General features: G+C 40.9%; 1 protein-coding gene across 1 annotated transcript in view; it reads left to right on the forward strand.

Moving 5' to 3' along the window:
- Positions 1-22,184, forward strand: part of TUNAR (transmembrane neural differentiation associated intracellular calcium regulator) — a 41,212-nt gene extending 19,028 nt beyond the window's left edge. The window contains exon 2 of the mRNA XM_073637498.1: positions 21,639-22,184. Within this exon, the coding sequence (XP_073493599.1) occupies positions 21,639-21,824 (186 nt within the window). The 3' untranslated portion in view covers positions 21,825-22,184. The remainder of the gene's footprint in view (positions 1-21,638) is intronic.
- Positions 22,185-22,543: the final 359 nt, after the last annotated feature.

A 22,543-nucleotide genomic window follows, 5' to 3' on the forward strand; every position in this document is an offset into this window, starting at 1 on the left:
AACAAAAGAGCCCAGGAAAACTTCTAAAGCGATTAAAGGTGAACTTCAAGCTCAAGGAACATCAGTGTCAGATCGCACCATCCGTCGTTTGATCCAAAGTGGACTTCATGGGAGACGAGCAAGGAGAACACCATTGTTGAAAAAAAATATAAAAAAGCCAGACTGGAATTTGCCAAACTACATGTTGACAAGCCACAAAGCTTCTGGGAGAATGTCCTATGGACAGATGAGACAAAAAAAGGAAGTTTTTGGCAAGGCACATCAGCTCTATGTTCACAGATGGAAAAATGAAGCATATCAAGAAAAGAACACTGTCCCTACTGTGAAACATGGAGGAGTCTCTTTTATGTTTTGGGGCTGGTCTGCTGCATCTGGCACAGGGTGTCTTGAATCTGTGCAGGGTACAATGAAATCTCAAGACTATCAAGGGAATCTAGAGAGAAATGTGCTGCCCAGTGTCAGAAAGCTTGGTCTTAGTCGCAGGTCATGGGTCTAGCAACAGGATAATGACCCAAAACACACAGCTAAAAACACCCAAGAATGGCTAAGAGGAAAACATTGGACTATTCTGAAGTGACCTTCTATGAGCCCTGACCTAAATCCTATTGAGCATCTTTGGAAAGAGCTGAAACATGGCGTCTGGAAAAGGCAACCTTCAAACGCGAGACAACTGGAGCAGTTTGCTCATGAGGAGTCTCCAAAATACCTGTCGAGAGGTGCAGAAGTCTCATTGACAGTTACAGGAATCGTCTGATTGCCGCAAAAGGTTGTTCAATAAAATATTAAGTTAAGAAGAACCATCATTTCTGTCCAGGCCGATTTCATGAGGTTAATTGTATTTAAAATTCTGTGGAAGCAGAAAAGCAATGTCTGACTTTCATTTGATCATTTTCATAGATTTTTAATTTATTATTACTTTTGTCAGATTCAAGTTATTTCTGTGACCATTGTGGGTTTTTCTTTCATTAAACGAGGGGTACCAACAATTTTGACCACATGTGTATACTCACATATATTTATGCATATGTAGCACCCTGAGGATTCGGCTGCTACAGGGGTATTGCACCTCAATCCAGAGGTGTGATATTCCACTCCCGGGTAAGGATGGAGTGTGGACCTGAGCTCGGTAGGCTGCATGCACTACATACATCCCATTTCCGAGGAACAGGCCGACGGTACTCCCACTTAGAAATGTGCAGGTACGACCGAGTCTGTTCCTGGCTGGAGTGGGAGGGGGGTGGTACATCCCAAGTAGTGTAGGGGCAGATAGGGGGAGCAGCCTGGGTAAAGATAGGAGCTCATTGGGTGCTGGTCACCTGAGCTCACACATAGAGGGTGTATATAAGGTGGGCACCATCAAAGATCAGGGTCAGTCTGTCAGAGTCAGGAAGAGGAGCAGAGCAGATCCCTAGAGAGAGAGAGAGGAGAAAGAAGGAAAGACCCAGAGGGGGAAGCAGAAGAGAGGACTCTAAGACCCCAAATTCAATCCACGGGTGAAGAGTCGGCATTAGGGTACCGGAACCCAAGCTGGTGGGGGCAAAAGCACACCCTAGCCAGAGACCGGAGGCCGTGGGCAGCGTCTGCCACGGCCACCCACCACATCCACCCCGAAGGCATACCACGTGGAGGGTCAGGGAACCCAAGGCCAAGGGTCTCCCAACAGAAGGCCCGAGGGAGCTGGACCTGGGTGGATCACTAGTGGGGACGGCCAGAGAAAGGACAGAAGGAGAGCTCAGGGTCACGCTCCGGACTCGCTTGGGGGTTGGCTGGATCCAGGACCTGGTGGATGCAGCACGGCTCGGGAGGTCACTTGAAGCTGGAGTGACCGGAACATCAGCAGTGAGTAAATACCCTAAACTGCACAACCCGACTCTGTCTTCATTTAACACCTATGCTGCGCCACCACAACCCCCATCCTCTGCACCTGACCCCCTGAGGCTATACCCCACCCGTTGGGGGTTATACCACCAAAAGCTGCACCTACACCATCAGCCTCAGCGGACCCTGCTGCAGCGGCGGCCATAGTGACCGCAATACAACGGGTGGCGTAGTCGACAATAAAGAACTTTTAACATCTGTAGGACTGCCACATACAACTGAGTTTGACACCCTGGGCACGGACCGGGTCACAGCCACTCGGAAGACTACAACTCCCATCCGATCCGGCTCCGGATATTCCCCCTAAAGAATATGGCCCAGGGGGTGCGTCAACTTTGGCGTAGTCGGCAGGATTACGTGCCCGCAACAACCGGGTACTGCGTGCCTGAAGAAAAGAACGAGTTTACCTCAAAAAGGAGTCTCCTGCCGGTTCCGGAGGGTCCCCGCCATCGGACCCCATCACCAGTCGATTCCCGCCGGTTGTCCGCCATTAACAGCGTTTTCCCGCCATCTGCAGAGTTTCCCGCCACTGGGAAGCGATTCCCGCCATTTCCAAAGGTTTCCCGCCTTGGAAGAGCGGACGCCATTATGGGCGTGCCAGAGGGTGGCAAGAGGCCACCTCCCATCGTGGGCCAGGACCGAAAATGGCGCCAAAAGTGGAAACCGCCCCCACCAACAGAGACTGTGATGCTAGAGGTGTCTGTCAGCGTGAAAGAACAGCCCCTGGAGCTGACAATCACCAAGTTGCCCCGGGACCGCTCTCGAGGGGGGAGGAGACGAAAGGAGAGAACAAAGATGGGTGCCGCCTGGAGCAGTCTAGAGCGAGCGCACCCGGAGGCAAGAAGCCTGGAGAAGAATATTGGAGGAGCTTACCCGGAGATGGCGAGAAAGCAGAGCAGCACCGGCCCGTTGGCCAGGAGCCTGCTAGAAACAGAGGAGGGAAAGCAGAGCAGCACCGGCCCGCTGGCCAGGAGCCTGCTGGAGACAACAGTAGGAGAGCAGAGCAGCACCGACCCGCTGGTCAGGAGCCTGCTGGAAACAACGACCCCACTAGGCCTAGTGGAGGTCCTAGCACAGCTCCCCCGAGACCGGGAGTGTGCGCAGACCGCTCTGGAGGGCCTCGCAAGGAGGATGGCCCGGGTGCAGCGAGAGACGTTGGCGGAGTGGAGCCGAGAGATGGCCCAGCAGACCGAGACCCGTCAGCGGAGCACGCCACCCAAGACGAGGAAACAGACCGCCTCTGAGGATGGCGCGGGAGGACTGAAGGCCGGAGACGGCGCCGAGAAGGGAGCCGAACGAGTGGAGGCAGGTAAAGGGGACGTCTATACCCCAAACCGGGAAACCGCGTACCTGCCCCAGCTCCCCGTCGCAGAGCCCGAAGTCTATCCTGCCGTGCCCGTCGCTGCAACGTCACCGCCGCAGACTAGGCCTCAAACGGGAGCCGCGACCCCTGTGACGTCACACGCCTCGACCCCGAGCGTGACCAAGCAGGAAGTACCACCAGCCTGGTCGCAAGGCCTAGTACCCCCGGGCGCCGCAATACCAACAGCGCCCCCTACCTCCGCGGAGCCCCCGGCCTGGTCGCAGGGCCAAGTAGCCCAGGGCGCCGCCGTCCTTACGGTGCCCTTCACCTTCCAGATACCCCAGGCCTGGCCGCAAGGCCCGGGCAACCCGGGCGCTAACACCACCGCGCCCATAAGACCAAGAGTGCCGCATCTGGGAGAGGACCTGTTCGCCCAGCATACGTGCCCGGACGGGTCTGAAACTAGAGCCAAAGGTAACAATAAAGAAAGAGCAGGAGGACGCCGTCGTTAAGTACAGCGAAGCAGGAGCTGTATATAGTTGCCCGTCGGGGCACCATAAACTGAAACTGAAACTGTTACTGTTGATAATATAGTCCCCGTTGGGACCAGCATGTGTGAACTGTTACCCGTATTTCCCTAAATCCCACTGACCGAGGACTGAGAGCGGTCATTCCTCCCCAATACCTGGCCGAGGACTGAGAGCGGCCACTACCCCTGTATATAGTTGCGCTTCCTAAAGCGCCCCCTACCGGTTTTATAGGGAAACCAGTTTTCTAGAGAGACTGTCGCACTTTACCCGGTCACACGTTGCACAGTGACCGGAGGAGGAGCCAGAGGCGACGAGAATGTTTTATTTGCTAATATATGTTGTTTTATATGTTTATGAAAAAAAAAATGTATGTTTGTGGATGTTATGTCTTACAGCCCGAGGACGTGCTGTGATTTACCAGGGGGGAATGTAGCACCCTGAGGATTCGGCTGCTACAGGGGTATTGCACCTCAATCCAGAGGTGTGATATTCCACTCCCGGGTAAGGATGGAGTGTGGACCTGAGCTCGGTAGGCTGCATGCACTACACACATCCCATTTCCGAGGAACAGGCCGACGGTACTCCCACTTAGAAATGTGCAGGTACGACCGAGTCTGTTCCTGGCTGGAGTGGGAGGGGGGTGGTACATCCCAAGTAGTGTAGTGGCAGATAGGGGGAGCAGCCTGGGTAAAGATAGGAGCTCATTGGGTGCTGGTCACCTGAGCTCACACATAGAGGGTGTATATAAGGTGGGCACCATCAAAGATCAGGGTCAGTCTGTCAGAGTCAGGAAGAGGAGCAGAGCAGATCCCTAGAGAGAGAGAGAGGAGAAAGAAGGAAAGACCCAGAGGGGGAAGCAGAAGAGAGGACTCTAAGACCCCAAATTCAATCCACGGGTGAAGAGTCGGCATTAGGGTACCGGAACCCAAGCTGGTGGGGGCAAAAGCACACCCTAGCCAGAGACCGGAGGCCGTGGGCAGCGTCTGCCACGGCCACCCACCACATCCACCCCGAAGGCATACCACGTGGAGGGTCAGGGAACCCAAGGCCAAGGGTCTCCCAACAGAAGGCCCGAGGGAGCTGGACCTGGGTGGATCACTAGTGGGGACGGCCAGAGAAAGGACAGAAGGAGAGCTCAGGGTCACGCTCCGGACTCGCTTGGGGGTTGGCTGGATCCAGGACCTGGTGGATGCAGCACGGCTCGGGAGGTCACTTGAAGCTGGAGTGACCGGAACATCAGCAGTGAGTAAATACCCTAAACTGCACAACCCGACTCTGTCTTCATTTAACACCTATGCTGCGCCACCACAACCCCCATCCTCTGCACCTGACCCCCTGAGGCTATACCCCACCCGTTGGGGGTTATACCACCAAAAGCTGCACCTACACCATCAGCCTCAGCGGACCCTGCTGCAGCGGCGGCCATAGTGACCGCAATACAACGGGTGGCGTAGTCGACAATAAAGAACTTTTAACATCTGTAGGACTGCCACATACAACTGAGTTTGACACCCTGGGCACGGACCGGGTCACAGCCACTCAGAAGACTACAACTCCCATCCGATCCGGCTCCGGATATTCCCCCTAAAGAATATGGCCCAGGGGGCGCGTCACATACACATACTTAGATATATATATATATCCTTAAACATTTACAGACAAACGCACTTTCCTTTGTCTATACTCTCACACAATACTCATTATTTTCAAAATAGTCACAGAGACTCATACATACACATGTGCACATATATACAGCCACACATACATATATCCATACAGACACTCATGCAATCACACATACATAGACACATGGTCAAAATTGTTGTTACCCTTCTGGTCACTGCAATAATCACTGAAATAACTTGAAACTGACAAAAGTATTTTTTATTTACATTTTCTGAATATCAATTATGAGATTCGGACTTTGCTTTTTTTGCTTGTGAATTGTGGTTCAACAGAAAACTGTGAAAAAAAAAAACAAACTAATGAAAATGGCCTGGACAAAAATGATGGTTCCATAGAAAAGTAGTCATTGTGCTGTTTAGTATCATGAAGTACCACACTGAACCTGGAGAAAAGAAAGCTGAAGAGAGAGTTGTCTCAGGAGATTAGAGAGAAACGTATAGACAAACATGTTTAAGGTAAAGACTATAAGACGTCTCCACACAGTCGGATGTTCCTGTTACTACAGTTACACATATTATTTAGACGTTTAGGGTCTATGGGACTATAGCCGAGCTCCCTGAACGCGGCCACAAGAGGAAAACTGATGACAAATTGAAGAAATGGATAATATGAATGGGAACCAAAGAGCCCAGAACAACTTCCAAAGAGATCAGAGGTGTCAGGCAATTCGACAATTCGACAGGCAATTCGACAGTTCGACAGACAATCCCTGCATGTGTCATAGCTGTCTAACAGCCCTGACACTTGCAGCCGCGGCAACAGTAACAAAAATGCCAAGCACGCCGCAAATACTCGGCGACCACCTGAGCATGCTCGCCGAAGGGGTTAACAATACATACTCGCTCATCACTAGTTGGCACCCTTAAATTTGTTCCAGAAAATGAAGTATTTCTCCTAGACAATTATCGCACTTACAAATGTTTTGTTACACACGTTTATTTCCTTTGTGTGTATTGGAACAGCACAAAAAAAAAAAACATAGAAAAAAAGGCAAATTGGACATAATTTCACTCAAAACCCATAAAATGGTCCAGACAAAATTGTTGGCACCTTTGCAAAATTGTGGGTAAACAACTTTATTTCAAGCATGTGATGCTCGTACCAACTCACCTGTGGCGAGTAACAGATGTAGGCAATATGAAAATCACACCTGAAACCAAATAAAAAGGGGAAAAGTTGACTGGATCTCTGCATTGTGTGTCTCTGTGTGCCACACTAAGCATGGAGAACAGAAAGAGGAGAAGAGTACTGTCTGAGGACTAGAGAACCAAAATTGTTGAACAAAATCAACAATCTCAAGGTTACAAGTCCATCTCTTGATGTTCCTTTGTCCACAGTGCGCAACATAATCAAGAGGTTTACAACCCATGGCACTGTAGCTAATCTCCCTGGACATGGACGGCAGAGAGAAATTTATGAAAGGTTGCAACACAGGATAGTCTGGATGGTGGATAAGCAGCTCCAATCAAGTTACAAAGAAATCCAAGCTGTCCTGCAGGCTCAGGGTGCATCAATGTAAGCGCAAACTATCTGTCCACATGTGAATGAGATGAAACGCTATGGCAGGAGACCCAGGAGGACCTCACTGCTGACACAGACATAAAAAGGCTAAAATGCAGTTTGCCATAATGTACATGAGTAAGCCAAAATCCTTCTGGGAAAGCATCTTGTGGACAGATGAGAACAGAATAGAGCTTTTTGGTAAAGCACATTATACTACTGTTTACCAAAAATGGAATGAGGCCTACAAATAAAAGAACACAGTACCTACAGTCAGATATGGTGGAAGGTCACAGATGTTTTAGTTGTTTTGCTGCCTTTGGCACTGGGTGCCTTGACTGTGTGCAAGGCATCATGAAATTTGAAGATTACCAACAAATTTTGGGTGTCAATGTAGTGCCCAGTGTCAGAAAGCTGGTTTGCATCCAAGGTCATGGGTTTTTGAGCAGGACGATGACCCAAAGCATACTTCAAGAAGCCCCAGAAATGGATGGAAACAAAGCGCTGGAGAGTTCTGAAGTGGCAGCAATGAGTCCGGACCTAAATCTCATTGAACACCTGTGGAGAGAGCTTACAATTGCTGTTGGGAGAAGACGCCTTCAGATATGAGACCTGGAGCAGATTGTAAGAAGAGTCCAAGATTCCAGCTGAGAGGAGTAAGAAGCTGATGGTTATAGGAAGCGATTGATTTCAACTATTTATTCCAATGGGTGTGCAACCAAATATTAAGTAGGGGGTGCCAACAATTTCGTCCGGCCCATTTTTAATGTTTTGTGTGAAATTATGTCCAATTTGCCTTTTTTTTAATTTTGTTACAATAAAGACAAAGTGAATAAACATGTGTAATTTCAATAATTTTCTGGGAGAAATGCTTCATTTTCTGGAACAATTTTTAAGGGTGCCAACACTTTCGGCCATGACTGTAATTATCACTGTTGTATTGGTGTTTATCATTGGTATTTTACAGTAATATTAATAATAATGAGAATAATTGTAGCGTTGGTAATAACATGGATCACTTTCACCTCATGTATAAATTCTGTCTCTCTTCAGAAAGGCCTTATACAGTGACACTACAACTCTATAGGAGAGTTATATAAACAGCATCAGGCATGAAATTAGACAAAACAGAAATATTTAGCAAATATTAGTAAGCTAAAGAAGAAGTGATGTAAAGGTTTGACAAAAAAGACCAAAAATGCACCAAATCTATTATCTGGAAAAGTCATTGGCCATAAATAAGGGATGACCTTCTGGGACATGTAGGAGATCATGAGATCATGGGCACCTGTATTTTTTGAAACCTTACTTCAAACCATGGTGCAATTAACATGAAGTCTTAAGGGATTGTGTCTGCATTGCTGGACACTTTCTATGTTTGGGAGTGAGAAGTCTGAGGATTCAGATGTGCAACCTGTAAGTCTAAATAGTGACTAAGATTAGAGAGTCTGCCCCTGTGAATCTTGGTCTTGATCTTGAAATGGTGATGGAGGTCCTCCAATACTGAACTCAGGTAATATTCACTCTGTCCTGACACTTCAGAACTGCTGCTTACTCTCAGAGCTCCACAGGATATATGTTACTATGTAACCAAATGCTCAGTGATACAAAGGAAGAATGCAGCATTCTCTAATCTCCACTTCTTCCTCCTTTGTCCACCTACTTGTCCCGCTCTCTTCTCCACTCCTCCTTCTTATCTTCCCTCTTATTCGTCTTATAACTGCTCCTTTTTTGTTGTCTTCTTGTTCTTCATGTCTCCCTTGTTACCTTTCTGCTTCATGGCTTTTTTTCCTTGTATTAATCATCATCATCTTCCTTGCCCATCCACTTCCTTTCCTTTTGGATTACTTTGCTTTTCTTGCTCCTGCTGCATCTTATTATTTTTGTTTCCATCCTTCTCCCTCATGTTGATGTTTGTCTTTTTCCTTTTTCTGTTGCTGTTTTTCTTTTTTCTCTTCTTTTACTCGCTCATTCTTCCCTGTATTGTTTGTTCCTCTTCTTTTTCTTTATGTTCTTTTACATCTTACTCTTGGAACTTTATCTTTCTTCGTCTGCTTCTTGCTCTTATTTGCTTCTTCTCTTCTTTCAAACATCTTCCTCTTATTTTTTTCTGCCTTAACCCTTGGTTGCTGTTTTTTCTTCCTCTTTAGGTTTCTTATCTTGCTTTTATTCAAGTTGCTGTTGTTCTTATCCATGTTGTTCTTGGAGATAATATTTTTCTTGCTTTAGTTTATCATTCTACTTGTGTCTCGAGTCTTGTTTTTCTTCCCCTCCTCCTTCTTGTTTTTCTTTTAATCATCTTCTTGTTACTGTTCATCTTCTGCCTATCTTTGGCTGTTGGTTTCATCTTCTGCTTCTTCTTACATAACTGTTCTGTTTGATCTTATTCTTGTCTTTCTCCATTTGGTTCTTCTGTTACTGTTCTCCTTCTGTTCCGCTGGTTGTTGATTTCTTCTGCCTTTTCCTCCAGTTCAGTCTTCCTTACATTATTGTTCCTCCTGTTGTTCTTCATGTTGGGAGTTTACTCTTGGAGATGATGTCCTTCTTCTCTTCCTAGGTAAATTTTCTTCTTTTTGCCTCCTATTCTTGTATTTAAATACATCTTCCTGTTATTTGTCTTCTTCCTGATGCTTGCTTTTTTTTGTTTTTCTTCTTACATCCCAACTTTTTCCTTGCATTGATCTCCATTTTCTTCCTAATAGAATAAACTTAGTCCAGGTCACCTGATGATGTGCCTCACACAAAAGTTGTGGCTCACACTGATAGATTTGGTGCATATTTAGAAAAGTTTTTCTTACTTAGTCTTAGCTTTGGAGCTGACGCTATTTCTCTTCCTCTTATTTATGTTTCTTCTTCTGCCTCTTATTATTGTAGTTCCTCTTATTTTAATGCATCTTCCTTCCTTGTTGTTCTTTTTGCCACTTTTTCTTCTTGATTATTTTTCTCTTCCTCTGATAGGAAATGTAATGTATACCAATAAAACCCCTTTATCTAATCTACCTCATATCACTTTAACACTTCTCATAGCAATATAGAATCAGAGTAGAGAACCATATTACTCAGCAACTTGATCATTTTAGGATTAATAAGTAATTATTAAGCAAAGATGTAACATTACAGAAGCCACTGCAGTATTTGCAGAAGCCACTTATCTTGGTCGCACTAACCTTTAGGGTCCGTGGGGGTCTACGGAAAGAACCTTGAACAAGAACCATGCAGGCAGCATCTTTTAATTAACATAATACATAAGTAAGCATTTTTTGGTGACCGCCTGATTTGTAATGATTGGTTGTTAATTGTTTGTCCTGTAATATGATTGGTTACATCATGATCACCATATGTCCCTCCCACTTGAACATTCTTCTGTAATTTACTATAAGAATCTGTCCCTGACATAATGGAGGCAGTTCTGTTCTATCATTGATCAGAGCTCTTGTGGCTACAATAAAACTTTCTTTAATCCTTTGAGTAAGATTGTGACTTCATCCATGGGAGACTGAGAATTATTCCTTATCACCTCAAGTTTATGTTTGTCTTCTTCCATTTTCTCCCCTTATTTAATCTTCTGCTTGTTCCTCTAGTTTACCAGCTCATTCTCACTCATGTTAATTTTCCCATTTTTCTTCTCTCTAAAGTTGTTCTTCTTACTGTTGATGTTGGTGTTTTACTTCTTGATTATCTTTCTTTTTCTGCCTCTCAATGTTTTGTCCCCTTCTTCTTCTTTATCTTTTTATTATTGTTGTGCCTGCCACTTGTTCTTTTTGCTTTTCTTCCCCCTTCACTTCCCTCTCCTTCCTCTGACTATTCTTCTCTTTCTTCCTCATGTTTTTTTTCAGGTTGTTCTCTCTCACGTTGTTCTTTTTCTCATTTTCTGCATATTGAAATTGGCCGTCTATATCTAACATTTGAAGCTGATGTTTTCTTCTTCCTCCTCCAATACATCTTTCCTCCTCTTCCTCGCTTTCCTTGTGTTTCTCATTCAATTAATACAATTTCTAATTCTTTTAACTGACTCTCCTTGTTTCTCTTTTTCTCTTATCCCTTATTTTTCTTCATGTTTACCTTCTTCCTTTTGTTGTTTTTCTTCCTCCTCTTCTTCCTCTTGGTTACTGCCTCATTATTTCCCTTCGTATTGTTTTCTCATTTTCCTTCACATTTAAGTTGTTCTTTTACTTTATACTCTTGGTGCTGATGTACTACCTTTAGCTCATTACTTTTCTTCTGCCTGTCATCCATGTCGTTTTCTTATTCCTGTTATCTTTCTACCTCCCACTTGATCTTCTTATTTTTCCTTCTTCTTCCTCCTTTTCCTCATTTTTGTCTTCCTGCTCTGATTATTTTTCTTCTTCTGTTTCTTCCTCAGTTTTTACTAGTCCACTTTCCCCATTGCTTTTTCTTTTTTTATATTGAAGATATTCTTTTGTTCCTTAATCTTGGTGCTGATATTATCCATCTCATCCTTTTGTTTAGTTTCTTACTCTTGCTGTTATTTTTCTTGCTTCTATTTGTCCTTGGTTTTTATCTTCTATTCCTCCTTTTTCCTCATGATGAAATGTCTTTGTCTTCCTCCTCTTACTGTTATTCTTCTTTTTTTTCATATTCAAGTTGTTTTTCTTTATCTTTCTCTTCAGTCTAATCTCATGCTTCTTCCTTTACTTCAGCTTTCTTTTTTGCCTTTTAACTTTGTAGTTTTTCTCCTCCCTTGTCCTTCTTATACATCTTCCTGCCACTTTTATCCTTTCTTCTCTTCATTTGTCTTTTTCCTCTTGTTAATGTTTTTCCTCTTGTGCATCTTCCTCTAACTTTCCTCTTAATCTTTACTTTTATTTTACCTTCCAATTTTTCAATTAAATTTTTCTTCTCATTTTCTTCATATTGAAGTTGTTCTTTCTCACCCTGTTCTCCTTCCTATAGCTTCTTTTTTCTCTGCCTCTTACCTTTGATCTTTTTCTCCTCCTTCATTTTAAGGCATCATCTTGTTATCTTTCTTCCTGACACTTGTGCTTATATCTCCTCTCTTCATTCTTCTTTCCCTTGATTTTGATGTTTTTCTTTTTCTTCCTTTCATTTTTATTTCTTCTGTTAGTCCTTCTTGTGTTACCAGCTCATTCTTCATATTGAAGTTGTTCTTTTGGATCTTGCTGTTAGTTCTAATGTTCTTCGTCCTTTAATTCATCTTTTCTTCTTCTGACACTTAGGGGCTGATTCATCAAGCTGGTGTATTATAAGCTGGTCTTGATGAAGGGTCCACTGGAGTAAGATGCACCAAATTCAAGGCTTCTGTCTCCTAATAACTTTGGTGAATCTTTCAGGTGCAATTTGCCAGTGGTAGAAATGTTCCACTCTTACGGACTAAAGTACATTTTTATGATAATTTTGGCACTTTTTGTGTTGTACAGTAGTGTTCAAAATAATAGCAGTGTGTTCATATACATGAGTTCAGCACAAACTCTTTCTACCAGTCTTTATTTCCAGCATTGGGAACATTACACACTGTTTTCTAATTCAACACATGAAGAGAAATGTACATAATTTGTAACTACTTTACAGAAAATAACAAAAAATGAACATTCTTCTGTTCTAAAAAATAGCAGTGTCTGCATTTGTCTTTACAGACTCACAATATGTCCTCTCTCTTTTTTTGAGGATTTAGCTTTCCTGAGAATCACTAACCTAATATTTCGTTGTTACCCACAGTTTTTTAAAGCTGCTTCATATCTATGTTGCATAGAGTCAACCAACTTCTGGCTCCTGTCAGCTGTTATTCCAGCCCAGGATGCTTTGACTACATCCCACAATTTTTTGGCATATGTTGGCTTTCCCTCAGAAACTGCATTTTTGATGTCAACCCACAAGTGTTCTATCAGATTAAGGTCCGGGGATTGGGCTGGCAACTCCATAACCTCAATTTTGTTGGACTGGAACAAAGATTTTACTCATTTCCTGGTGTGTTTAGGGTCATTGTTTTGTTGAAACACCCATTTCAGGGGCATACCCTCTTCAGTGTAAGACAACATGACCTCTTCAAGTATTTTATTATATGCAGCCTGGTCCATGATCCCTGGTATGCGGTAAATAGGTCCGGTACCATAGTAAGAGACACATGCCCATATCATGATGCTTCCACCATGCTTCACTGTCTTCAGAGTGGACTGTGGCTGAATGCAGAGTTTGGGGGTCGTCTGACGAACTGTCTGCGGCCCTTGGTCCCAAAAAGAACAATTTCACTTTCATCAGTCCCCAAAATGTTTCTCAGTTTCTCTTTAGGCCAGCTGATGTGTTCTTTGGCAAATTGTATCCGCTTCAGTACATGTCTTTTTTTTAACACTGGGACTTTGCGGGGACTTCTTCCTAAGAGATTAGCTTCACACAGGCGTCTTCTAACTGTCACAGTCCTCGCAGGTAACTGGAGACAGTCTGTGATCATTCTGGAGCTGATCATTGGCTGAGCCTTTGCCATTCTGGCTATTCTTCCATCCATTTGATGGTAGTCTACTGTTGTCTTCCACATCTCTCTGGTTTTACTTTCCATTTTAAAGCATTGGAGATCATTTTAGCTGAACAGCCGATCATTGTCTGCACTTTTTTTTATAAGTTTTACCCTCTCCAATCAACTCTTTAATCAGAGTACGCTGTTCTTCTGAACAATGTCTCATATGACCCATATTTCTCAGGCTTTCAAGGAGAATTGCATGTACAACATGTGCTGACTTCACCCTTAAATAAGGACCACCTGATTCACACCTGTTTCCTCACAGAATGATTGACCTCACTGATTAAACTCCACACTGCTATTATTTTGAACACATCCCCGTACAATTAATTAATTATTCAGATACATAGACTCAAAAACCTGCAGATCATGAATGTGGAGTCTGGTGGTTTTCTTAGAATCTACTGCACCGACTGGTAAATTGTCTGACGTGTGGTAATATAATTTATACCAAAAACAGGGATTAATCTGGTCAGTCATATTGGACTGCTAGAATTTTGAACACTACTGTAAATTTTGATGAATCTGTGGCCTGTGCTCCACCATGCCCTTCCCTAATAAATTCCACTCACTTTTCAAAAATTTGTCAGAGTTGGAAGAGTTAAGTGTAAAAACACCAAAAGTTGCAAAACTCCAAACTACAAACATTTTACATTTCAAAACAGTTTTACCCCAGAATTCTGGTGCAAACTGGAGAATCGGGACCTTAGTCTGAGAGGTTTTAATGTTACTCTTATTGTTACTCTTAATGTTGTTATTCTCCTTCTTCTGGATCTTCTTATTTCTGTTTTGTCTCTTTTTTTGATTGCTGTTTTTTGTTCTTTTTCTTCTTTCTATGTATTTTTTTGTTATTGCTCTTCTCTATTAGACCAAGTTCACATAAGCGTAGATGGTCTCGTGTGAGAGAATTGGATTGATTATGGTAATGAATGACACTGAGCTCAAGCTCTGATCCGAGTGTCAGCGTAGTGTGATCCGATTCTCTTGGATAAGAGAATCATTGCACAGGTGAAGAAGATGAAGAACAAGATTTCTCCATTTTGTCCAAGTCTATAATATTAGTCTTTTCATATAGGCCAATGAGACTTTTTGGGCCCCCTAGACACCAGGGCCCGGGTGGGATTGCTGCCCCTGCACCTATGGTAGTTACGCCCCTGCTCCTCCCTTTTAATCTCCTTATTTCTCCTTCCCATTATTCTCATGTATTTTGGTCCTTTTATCTCTGTCACTAAAATGTGATTTATCTGATTCCAGAACATTGTATGAAATCTCACACACATTGTAGCAGCAGAAGTAACTCTCCTCTGTGTTACACTGACCGTATTAATGTTCCTGCATTGACCCCAGTGAGAGATAATAAGATCCATTTCTCAGGGATATTTCATATATAAAAGAATAAAAGAGATGATCAGAGCGCCAGAGATTATAGATTTTGGGAGAAGAATGAGCGCGGTTCCTTCTTTCCTAGTAAAGTGATATTTTGTGCACAGTCAGTGACCCTAGAAGAGAGACAGATACGTTTTATCTTCTCTATAAAGCCACAGCCATGAGTCATAAGAGGCAAGGTCACCTGCGCGTCCTGAAAGTATCAGACAGGTTTGTAGCCGGAGTCATAACATTAAGGAACAGTGATAACTTCATGGAAGAAGATTTGTAACGAGCAGCAGACAGAACGCCTTGTAAAATAGTCTGCACAGAAACTTTTTGATAAATGTTTGAATACATCTCCTTACACCGAACAGATTATTCTTCTGAGGACATTGCTGTAATTCTGAGCAGATAGACAGATAGATGGATAGATAAATAGATAGATAGATAATAGATAGATAGATAATAGATAGATAGATAATAGATAGATAGATAGATAGATAATAGATAGATAGATAGATAATAGATAGATAATAGATAATAGATAGATAATAGATAGATAGATAATAGATAGATAGATAGATGATAGATAATAGATAGATAATAGATAGATAATAGATAATAGATAGATAATAGATAATAGATAGATAATAGATAGATAGATAATAGATAGATAGATAGATAGATAGATGATAGATGATAGATAATAGATAGATAGATAGATGATAGATAATAGATAGATAATAGATAGATAGATAGATAGATAGATAGATAATAGATAGAGAGATAATAGATAGATAGATAATAGATAATAGATAGATAGATAATAGATAGATAGATAATAGATAGATAGATAATAGATAGATAATAGATAACAGATAGATAATAGATAGATAATAGATAGATAGATAGATAGATAGATAGATAATAGATAGAGGGATAATAGATAGAGGATAGATAGATAGATAGATAGATAGATAGATAGATAGATAGATAGATAATAAAAAGATAATTGATAGATAATAGATAGATAAATGGATAAAAGATAGATAATAGATAAATAGATAGATAGATAGATAATAGATGATATATTCAGTACAGACCAAAAGTTTGGACACACCTTCTCATTTAAAGATTTTTCTGTATTTTCGTGACTATGAAAATTGTACATTCACACTGAAGGCATCAAAACTATGAATTAACACATGTGGAATTATATACTTAACAAAAAAGTGTGAAACAACTGAAAATATGTCTTATATTCTAGGTTCTTCAAAGTAGACACCTTTTGCTTTGATGACTGCTTTTCACATTCTTGGCATTCTCTTGATGAGCTTCAAGAGGTAGTCACCGGAAATGGTCTTCCAACAATCTTGAAGGAGTTCCCAGAGATGCTTCGCACTTGTTGGCCCTTTTGCCTTCACTCTGCGGTCCAGCTCACCCCAAACCATCTCGATTGGGTTCAGGTCTGGTGACTGTGGAGGCCAGGTCATCTGGCGTAGCACCCCATCACTCTCCTTCTTGGTCAAATAGTCCTTACACAGCCTGGAGGTGTGTTTGGGGTCATTGTCCTGTTGAAAAATAAATGATGGTCCAACTAAACGCAAACCGGATGGAATAGCATGCCGCTGCAAGATGCTGTGGTAGCCATGCTGGTTCAGTATGCCTTCAATTTTGAATAAATCCCCAACAGTGTCACCAGCAAAGCCCCCCCACACCATCACACCTCCTCCTGCATGCTTCACGGTGGGAACCAGGCATGTAGAGTCCATCCGTTCACCTTTTCTGCGTCGCACAAAGACACAGTGGTTGGAACCAAAGATCTCAAATTTGGACTCATCAGACCAAAGCACAGATTTCCACTGGTCTAATGTCCATTCCTTGTGTTCTTTAGCCCAAACAAGTCTCTTCTGCTTGTTGCCTGTCCTTAGCAGTGGTTTCCTAGCAGCTATTTTACCATGAAGGTCTGCTGCGCAAAGTCTCCTCTTAACAGTTGTTGTAGAGATGTGTCTGCTGCTAGAACTCTGTGTGGCATTGACCTGGTCTCTAATCTGAGCTGCTGTTAACCTGCGATTTCTGAGGCTGGTGACTCGGATAAACTTATCCTCAGAAGCAGAGGTGACTCTTGGTCTTCCTTTCCTGGGGCGGTCCTCATGTGAGCCAGTTTCTTTGTAGCGCTTGATGGTTTTTGCAACTGCACTTGGGGACACTTTCAAAGTTTGCCCATTTTTTCAGACTGACTGACCTTCATTTCTTAAAGTAATGATGGCCACTCGTTTTTCTTTGCTTATCTGCTTTTTTCTTGCCATAATACAAATTCTAACAGTCTATTCAGTAGGACTATCAGCTGTGTATCCACCTGACTTCTGCACAACACAACTGATGGTCCCAACCCCATTTATAAGACAAGAAATCCCACTTATTAAACCTGACAGGGCACACCTGTGATGTGAAAACCATTTCCGGTGACTACCTCTTGAAGCTCATCAAGAGAATGCCAAGAGTGTGCAAAGCAGTCATCAAAGCAAAAGGTGGCTACTTTGAAGAACCTAGAATATAAGACATATTTTCAGTTGTTTCACACTTTTTTGTTAAGTATATAATTCCACATGTGTTAATTCATAGTTTTGATGCCTTCAGTGTGAATGTACAATTTTCAAAGTCATGAAAATACAGAAAAATCTTTAAATGAGAAGGTGTGTCCAAACTTTTGGTCTGTACTGTAGATAATAGATAGATAGATAGATAGATAATAGATAATAGATGGATAGATAGATAATAGATGATAGATAGATAATAGATAGATAGATAATAGATAGATAATAGATAGATAGATAATAGATAGATGATAATAGATAATAGATAGATGATAGATAATAGTTAGATAGATAGATAGATAATAGATAGATAATAGACAGACGATAGATAATAGATAATGGATAGATGATAGATAATAGATAGATAGATAATAAATGGATAATAGATAGATGATAGATCAATAGATAATAGATAGATAGATAATACATCGATAATAGATAAATAGATAGATAATAGATAGATAGATAATAGATAGATAATAGATAAATAGATAGATAATAGATAGATAGATAATAGATGATAGATAGATAATAGATAGATAATAGATAGATAATAGATAGATAGATAGATAATAGATAGATAATAGATAGATAATAGATCGATAATAGATAGATGATAGATAGATCGATAATAGATAGATGATAGATAGATAATAGATAGATAGATAATAGATAGATAATAGATAGATAGATAATAGATAATAAATGGATAATAGATAATAGATGATAGATAGATAATAGATAGATATATGATAGATGATAGATAGATAATAGATAGATAGATAATAGATAGATAGATGATAGATAGATAATAGATAATAAATGGATAATAGATAATAGATAGATAGATAGATAATAGATAGATAATAGATAGATAGATAATAGATAGATAGATGATAGATAGATAATAGATAGATAGATAATAGATAATAAATGGATAATAGATAATAGATAGATAATAGATAGATAATAGATAGATAGATAATAGATTGATAATAGATAGATGATAGATAGATAATAGATAGATAATAGATAGATAGATAGATAATAGATCGATAATAGATAGATAGATGATAGATAGATAATAGATAGATAATAGATAGATAGATGATAGATAGATAATAGATAGATAATAGATAATAAATGGGTAATAGATAATAGATCGATAATAGATAGATAGATGATAGATAATAGATAGATAATAGATAGATAATAGATAGATAATAGATAATAGATAGATAAAAGATAATAAATGGATAATAGATAATAGATGATAGATAGATGATAGATAGATAGATAATAGATAGATAGATAATAGATAATAGATAGATAATAGATTGATAATAGATAGATAGATAGATAGATAATAGATAGATAGATAGATAATAGATAGATGATAGATAGATCGATAATAGATAGATAGATGATAGATAGATAATAGATAGATAGATAATAGATAGATAGATAATAGATAGATAATAGATAGATAGATAATAGATAATAAATGGATAATAGATAATAGATGATAGATAGATAATAGATAGATAGATGATAGATAGATAATAGATAGATAGATAATAGATAGATAGATGATAGATAATAGATAATAAATGGATAATAGATAATAGATAGATAATAGATAGATAATAGATAGATAGATAGATAATAGATAGATAATAGATAATAAATGGATAATAGATGATAGATAGATAATAGATAGATAGATGATAGATAGATAATAGATAGATAGATAATAGATAATAAATGGATAATAGATAATAGATAGATAATAGATAGATAGATAGATAATAGATTGATAGATAGATGATAGATAGATAATAGATAATAGATAGATAGATAATAGATAGATAGATAGATGATAGATAGATAATAGTTAGATAGATAATAGATAATAAATGGATAATAGATAATAGATAGATAATAGATAGATAATAGATAGATAGATAATAGATCGATAATAGATAGATAGATGATAGATAGATAATAGATAGATAATAGATAGATAGATGATAGATAGATAATAGATAGATAATAGATAATAAATGGGTAATAGATAATAGATCGATAATAGATAGATAGATGATAGATAGATAATAGATAGATAATAGATAATAGATAGATAATAGATAGATAATAGATAGATAATAGATAATAAATGGATAATAGATAATAGATGATAGATAGATGATAGATTGATAATAGATAGATAATAGATAGATAGATAATAGATAGATAATAGATAGATAATAGATAGATAATAGATTGATAATAGATAGATAGATAGATAATAGATAGATAGATAGATAATAGATAGATGATAGATAATAGATAGATAATAGATAGATGATAGATAGATAGATAATAGATAGATAGATAATAGATAGATGATAGATAATAGATAGATGATAAATAATAAATACATAGATAAAAGATACATAGATATGAGATGATGGATATTAGATAATGTGTAGAATAAATAGATGATAGATGGTCGAGCTGTGGATTCTTCCTTCTCGCTTTCCTCATCACTTTCACATTTAGGAGGACTTGTCGGTGGCTCCGGGGGTCTTGTGGCCGCCGCTTCTCCACAATGGTCGGTGGATGTGAATAGCACAATTCACACTCTAATTCTCCTCCATGATCTGCAGCGCTTGTGACAGACGGGATTTGGAGCAGGAGCTTCTGTTTGTTGTTTTTCGCTTCTGGGCAACTCAAGAAAGATTCCAGTGAAATGAAGCCACATCTGAGAGATGTGAGGAGGCCGGAGAGCCGCTGACACACTGCACCGACACACCGACACTGAGCACCGATGGCTTCTAGATCACAGGGCGTTCTGGATTATCAGACGGGTGGAGGAAATAGTAGGAGGAAGATCAGCTGGTGAATGGTGGGAAGGATTGTAGTGATGAGAGATGTCATTCAAGCTCCAACAATGCAAAACAGGGAACCAGCAGAAGTATGAATGCTGCTCTGGGGGTGATAAAATGTAAAGTCAGCACAGACGGTTAGATAATATGTGGGAGAAGGACAGTGGTCTCAGGACCTCCACTGGGAGATACTAAGTTTCCTCCTTTAGGCTTTCAGTTTTGGGGTCGCTTTCTGTTGGGTTCTGGTGAATTACCAAGTTCTGCGCTAGTTACATTCGTTTTATAAGAGGTTTTCTGTAGCAGTAATGCAGCTCTAATGTCACATATTCAATGTTTGCATATCCCAGTGTTTCAGAGTGCAGCTGTATTTTCTTGGTTATGTTTCCCTTCCATCATGGCACTGAAGAATACCATGATATGAGCATAGTATGGCACTTTTATCTGGAGACCAGTCGCTGCTTCAGTATATTGCTTCAGGAGTTATATGTAGTCAATGTACTGCACTTATATTTCGACCCTGTGATATTTTTTGCCATTGTTGTATAGGCAGTCATATTAGGAGCCTGCATTACGCTGGTATTTGACACTATGTGGCGGCATTATATAGGCACTAACACTGTGTGAGATCATCAGCTGTTCAGTACATGGCAGCATTGTGTCGGCAGTAATATGGGGGCACCGCAGAGCAGTGATATGTGGTGTCATGTGACCGTATTATTTGATAACTGTCCGGCTGGTATCTCTCACCTTGTGAGATGGATCCCTGGAGCCCTTGTTCCGGATGCGTCATTTTATGCAGCACGGACAGACGACGTCGCAGCAGCAGCGAGATCCACATGGAACAGCGGAAACTGAGGTGGCAGAACGGCAGCCGGAGGAGCAAACGGGAACCACCGGATCCGATGAAGCAGAGCTGAGATTACGGCAGCGGACATAATGCAGTTATAATCCAGGGGAATAGAGGTGAACAGGGGCGACTTGGTGGTGAGGAACTGGTGAAGCAGAGCTGAATGGCAGAGCAGTTTCACTGCAGAATTGGCAGCAGTATGGCAGTATTAGCTCAGTGATATAGCAGAGCTGAGTTGCTTCAAAGTCCAATACAGAACTGGACAGCGATATAGCAAAGTTACCCAGCAAAGTAGCAGAGCTAGGTTTGTCACAAATCCAATGCAGAACTGGCCAGAGGTCTAGCAGGGCACATAGAAATGTAGCAGGGCTGAGTTTGTCACTGGGCCGTAATAGCAGTATAGCAGAATCACCCAGTGGTGTAGCAGAGCTGGGTCAGTCAGGAGGTTGATGAAGGGAAGCAGTCCACTGTATGATACACACTGTGCAGCCAGTGCGGTATTAATCATCCTATACCCAATATGTAACGCCATACTCTTCTGATTTCAGGTAAGACAGGGAAGAGGCACACTGGAATACATGACCAAGATGGTAATCACTGGCGGCAATGAAGACGACAGAGGAAGCCAAGAAAAAGAGAGCAAGGAGGAGACTATTCTGGCCATGCTGGGAATCATAGGGACCATCCTCAACCTGATTGTCATAATATTTGTCTACATTTATACCACTTTATAAAGACGTTACCAAGGAATGAAGCGCCGCCGGCCCTTTAAGACGCTCCAGCCTGAGATGAAGCAGAAGCAGCATAAAAGTCATCTGTACTACAAACAGACTGTAAAGTTTTCCTCTGGAGAGCGCCACCCTGTGGACCTGCTGTGTATATCTGCACCGCTACTCTATCAACAGGAAATTAACCTGGTGGGAGCGGCCGGAGGAGACTGAGCCGCGACATCAAATTCTTACACAATTTTGTTTCTCTGTTTCTTGGATTTCCTCCTGTTGATATGAATGTTTCTATCTGTGCTATAAGTGCAATACTTTCTAGCATGTGCCAAATATATCCGGGGGTTTATTAGCCATTAAAAGAGATTTCCTTTCCAATGTGTACAGCGTGTGCGAGACGTCATGTGACAGCGGGCCTGATATCTGCTAGGAAACACAGCAACCAATGATTACCACTTACTGTAATACAGTACAGACCAAAAGTTTGGACACACCTTCTCATTTAAAGATTTTTCTGTATTTTCCTGACTATGAAAATTGTACATTCACACTAAAGGCATCAAAACTATGAATTACCACATGTGGAATTATATACTTAACAAAAAAGTGTGAAACAACTGAAAATATGTCTTATATTCTAGGTTCTTCAAAGTAGCCACCTTTTGCTTTGACGACTGCTTTGCACACTCTTGGCATTCTCTTGATGAGCTTCAAGAGGTAGTCACCGGAAA

The sequence above is a fragment of the Phyllobates terribilis genome, unplaced genomic scaffold (genome assembly GCF_046119375.1).
Source record: "Phyllobates terribilis strain yellow unplaced genomic scaffold, ASM4611937v1 Scaffold_7__3_contigs__length_470593459, whole genome shotgun sequence".
NCBI lineage: Eukaryota > Metazoa > Chordata > Amphibia > Anura > Dendrobatidae > Phyllobates > Phyllobates terribilis.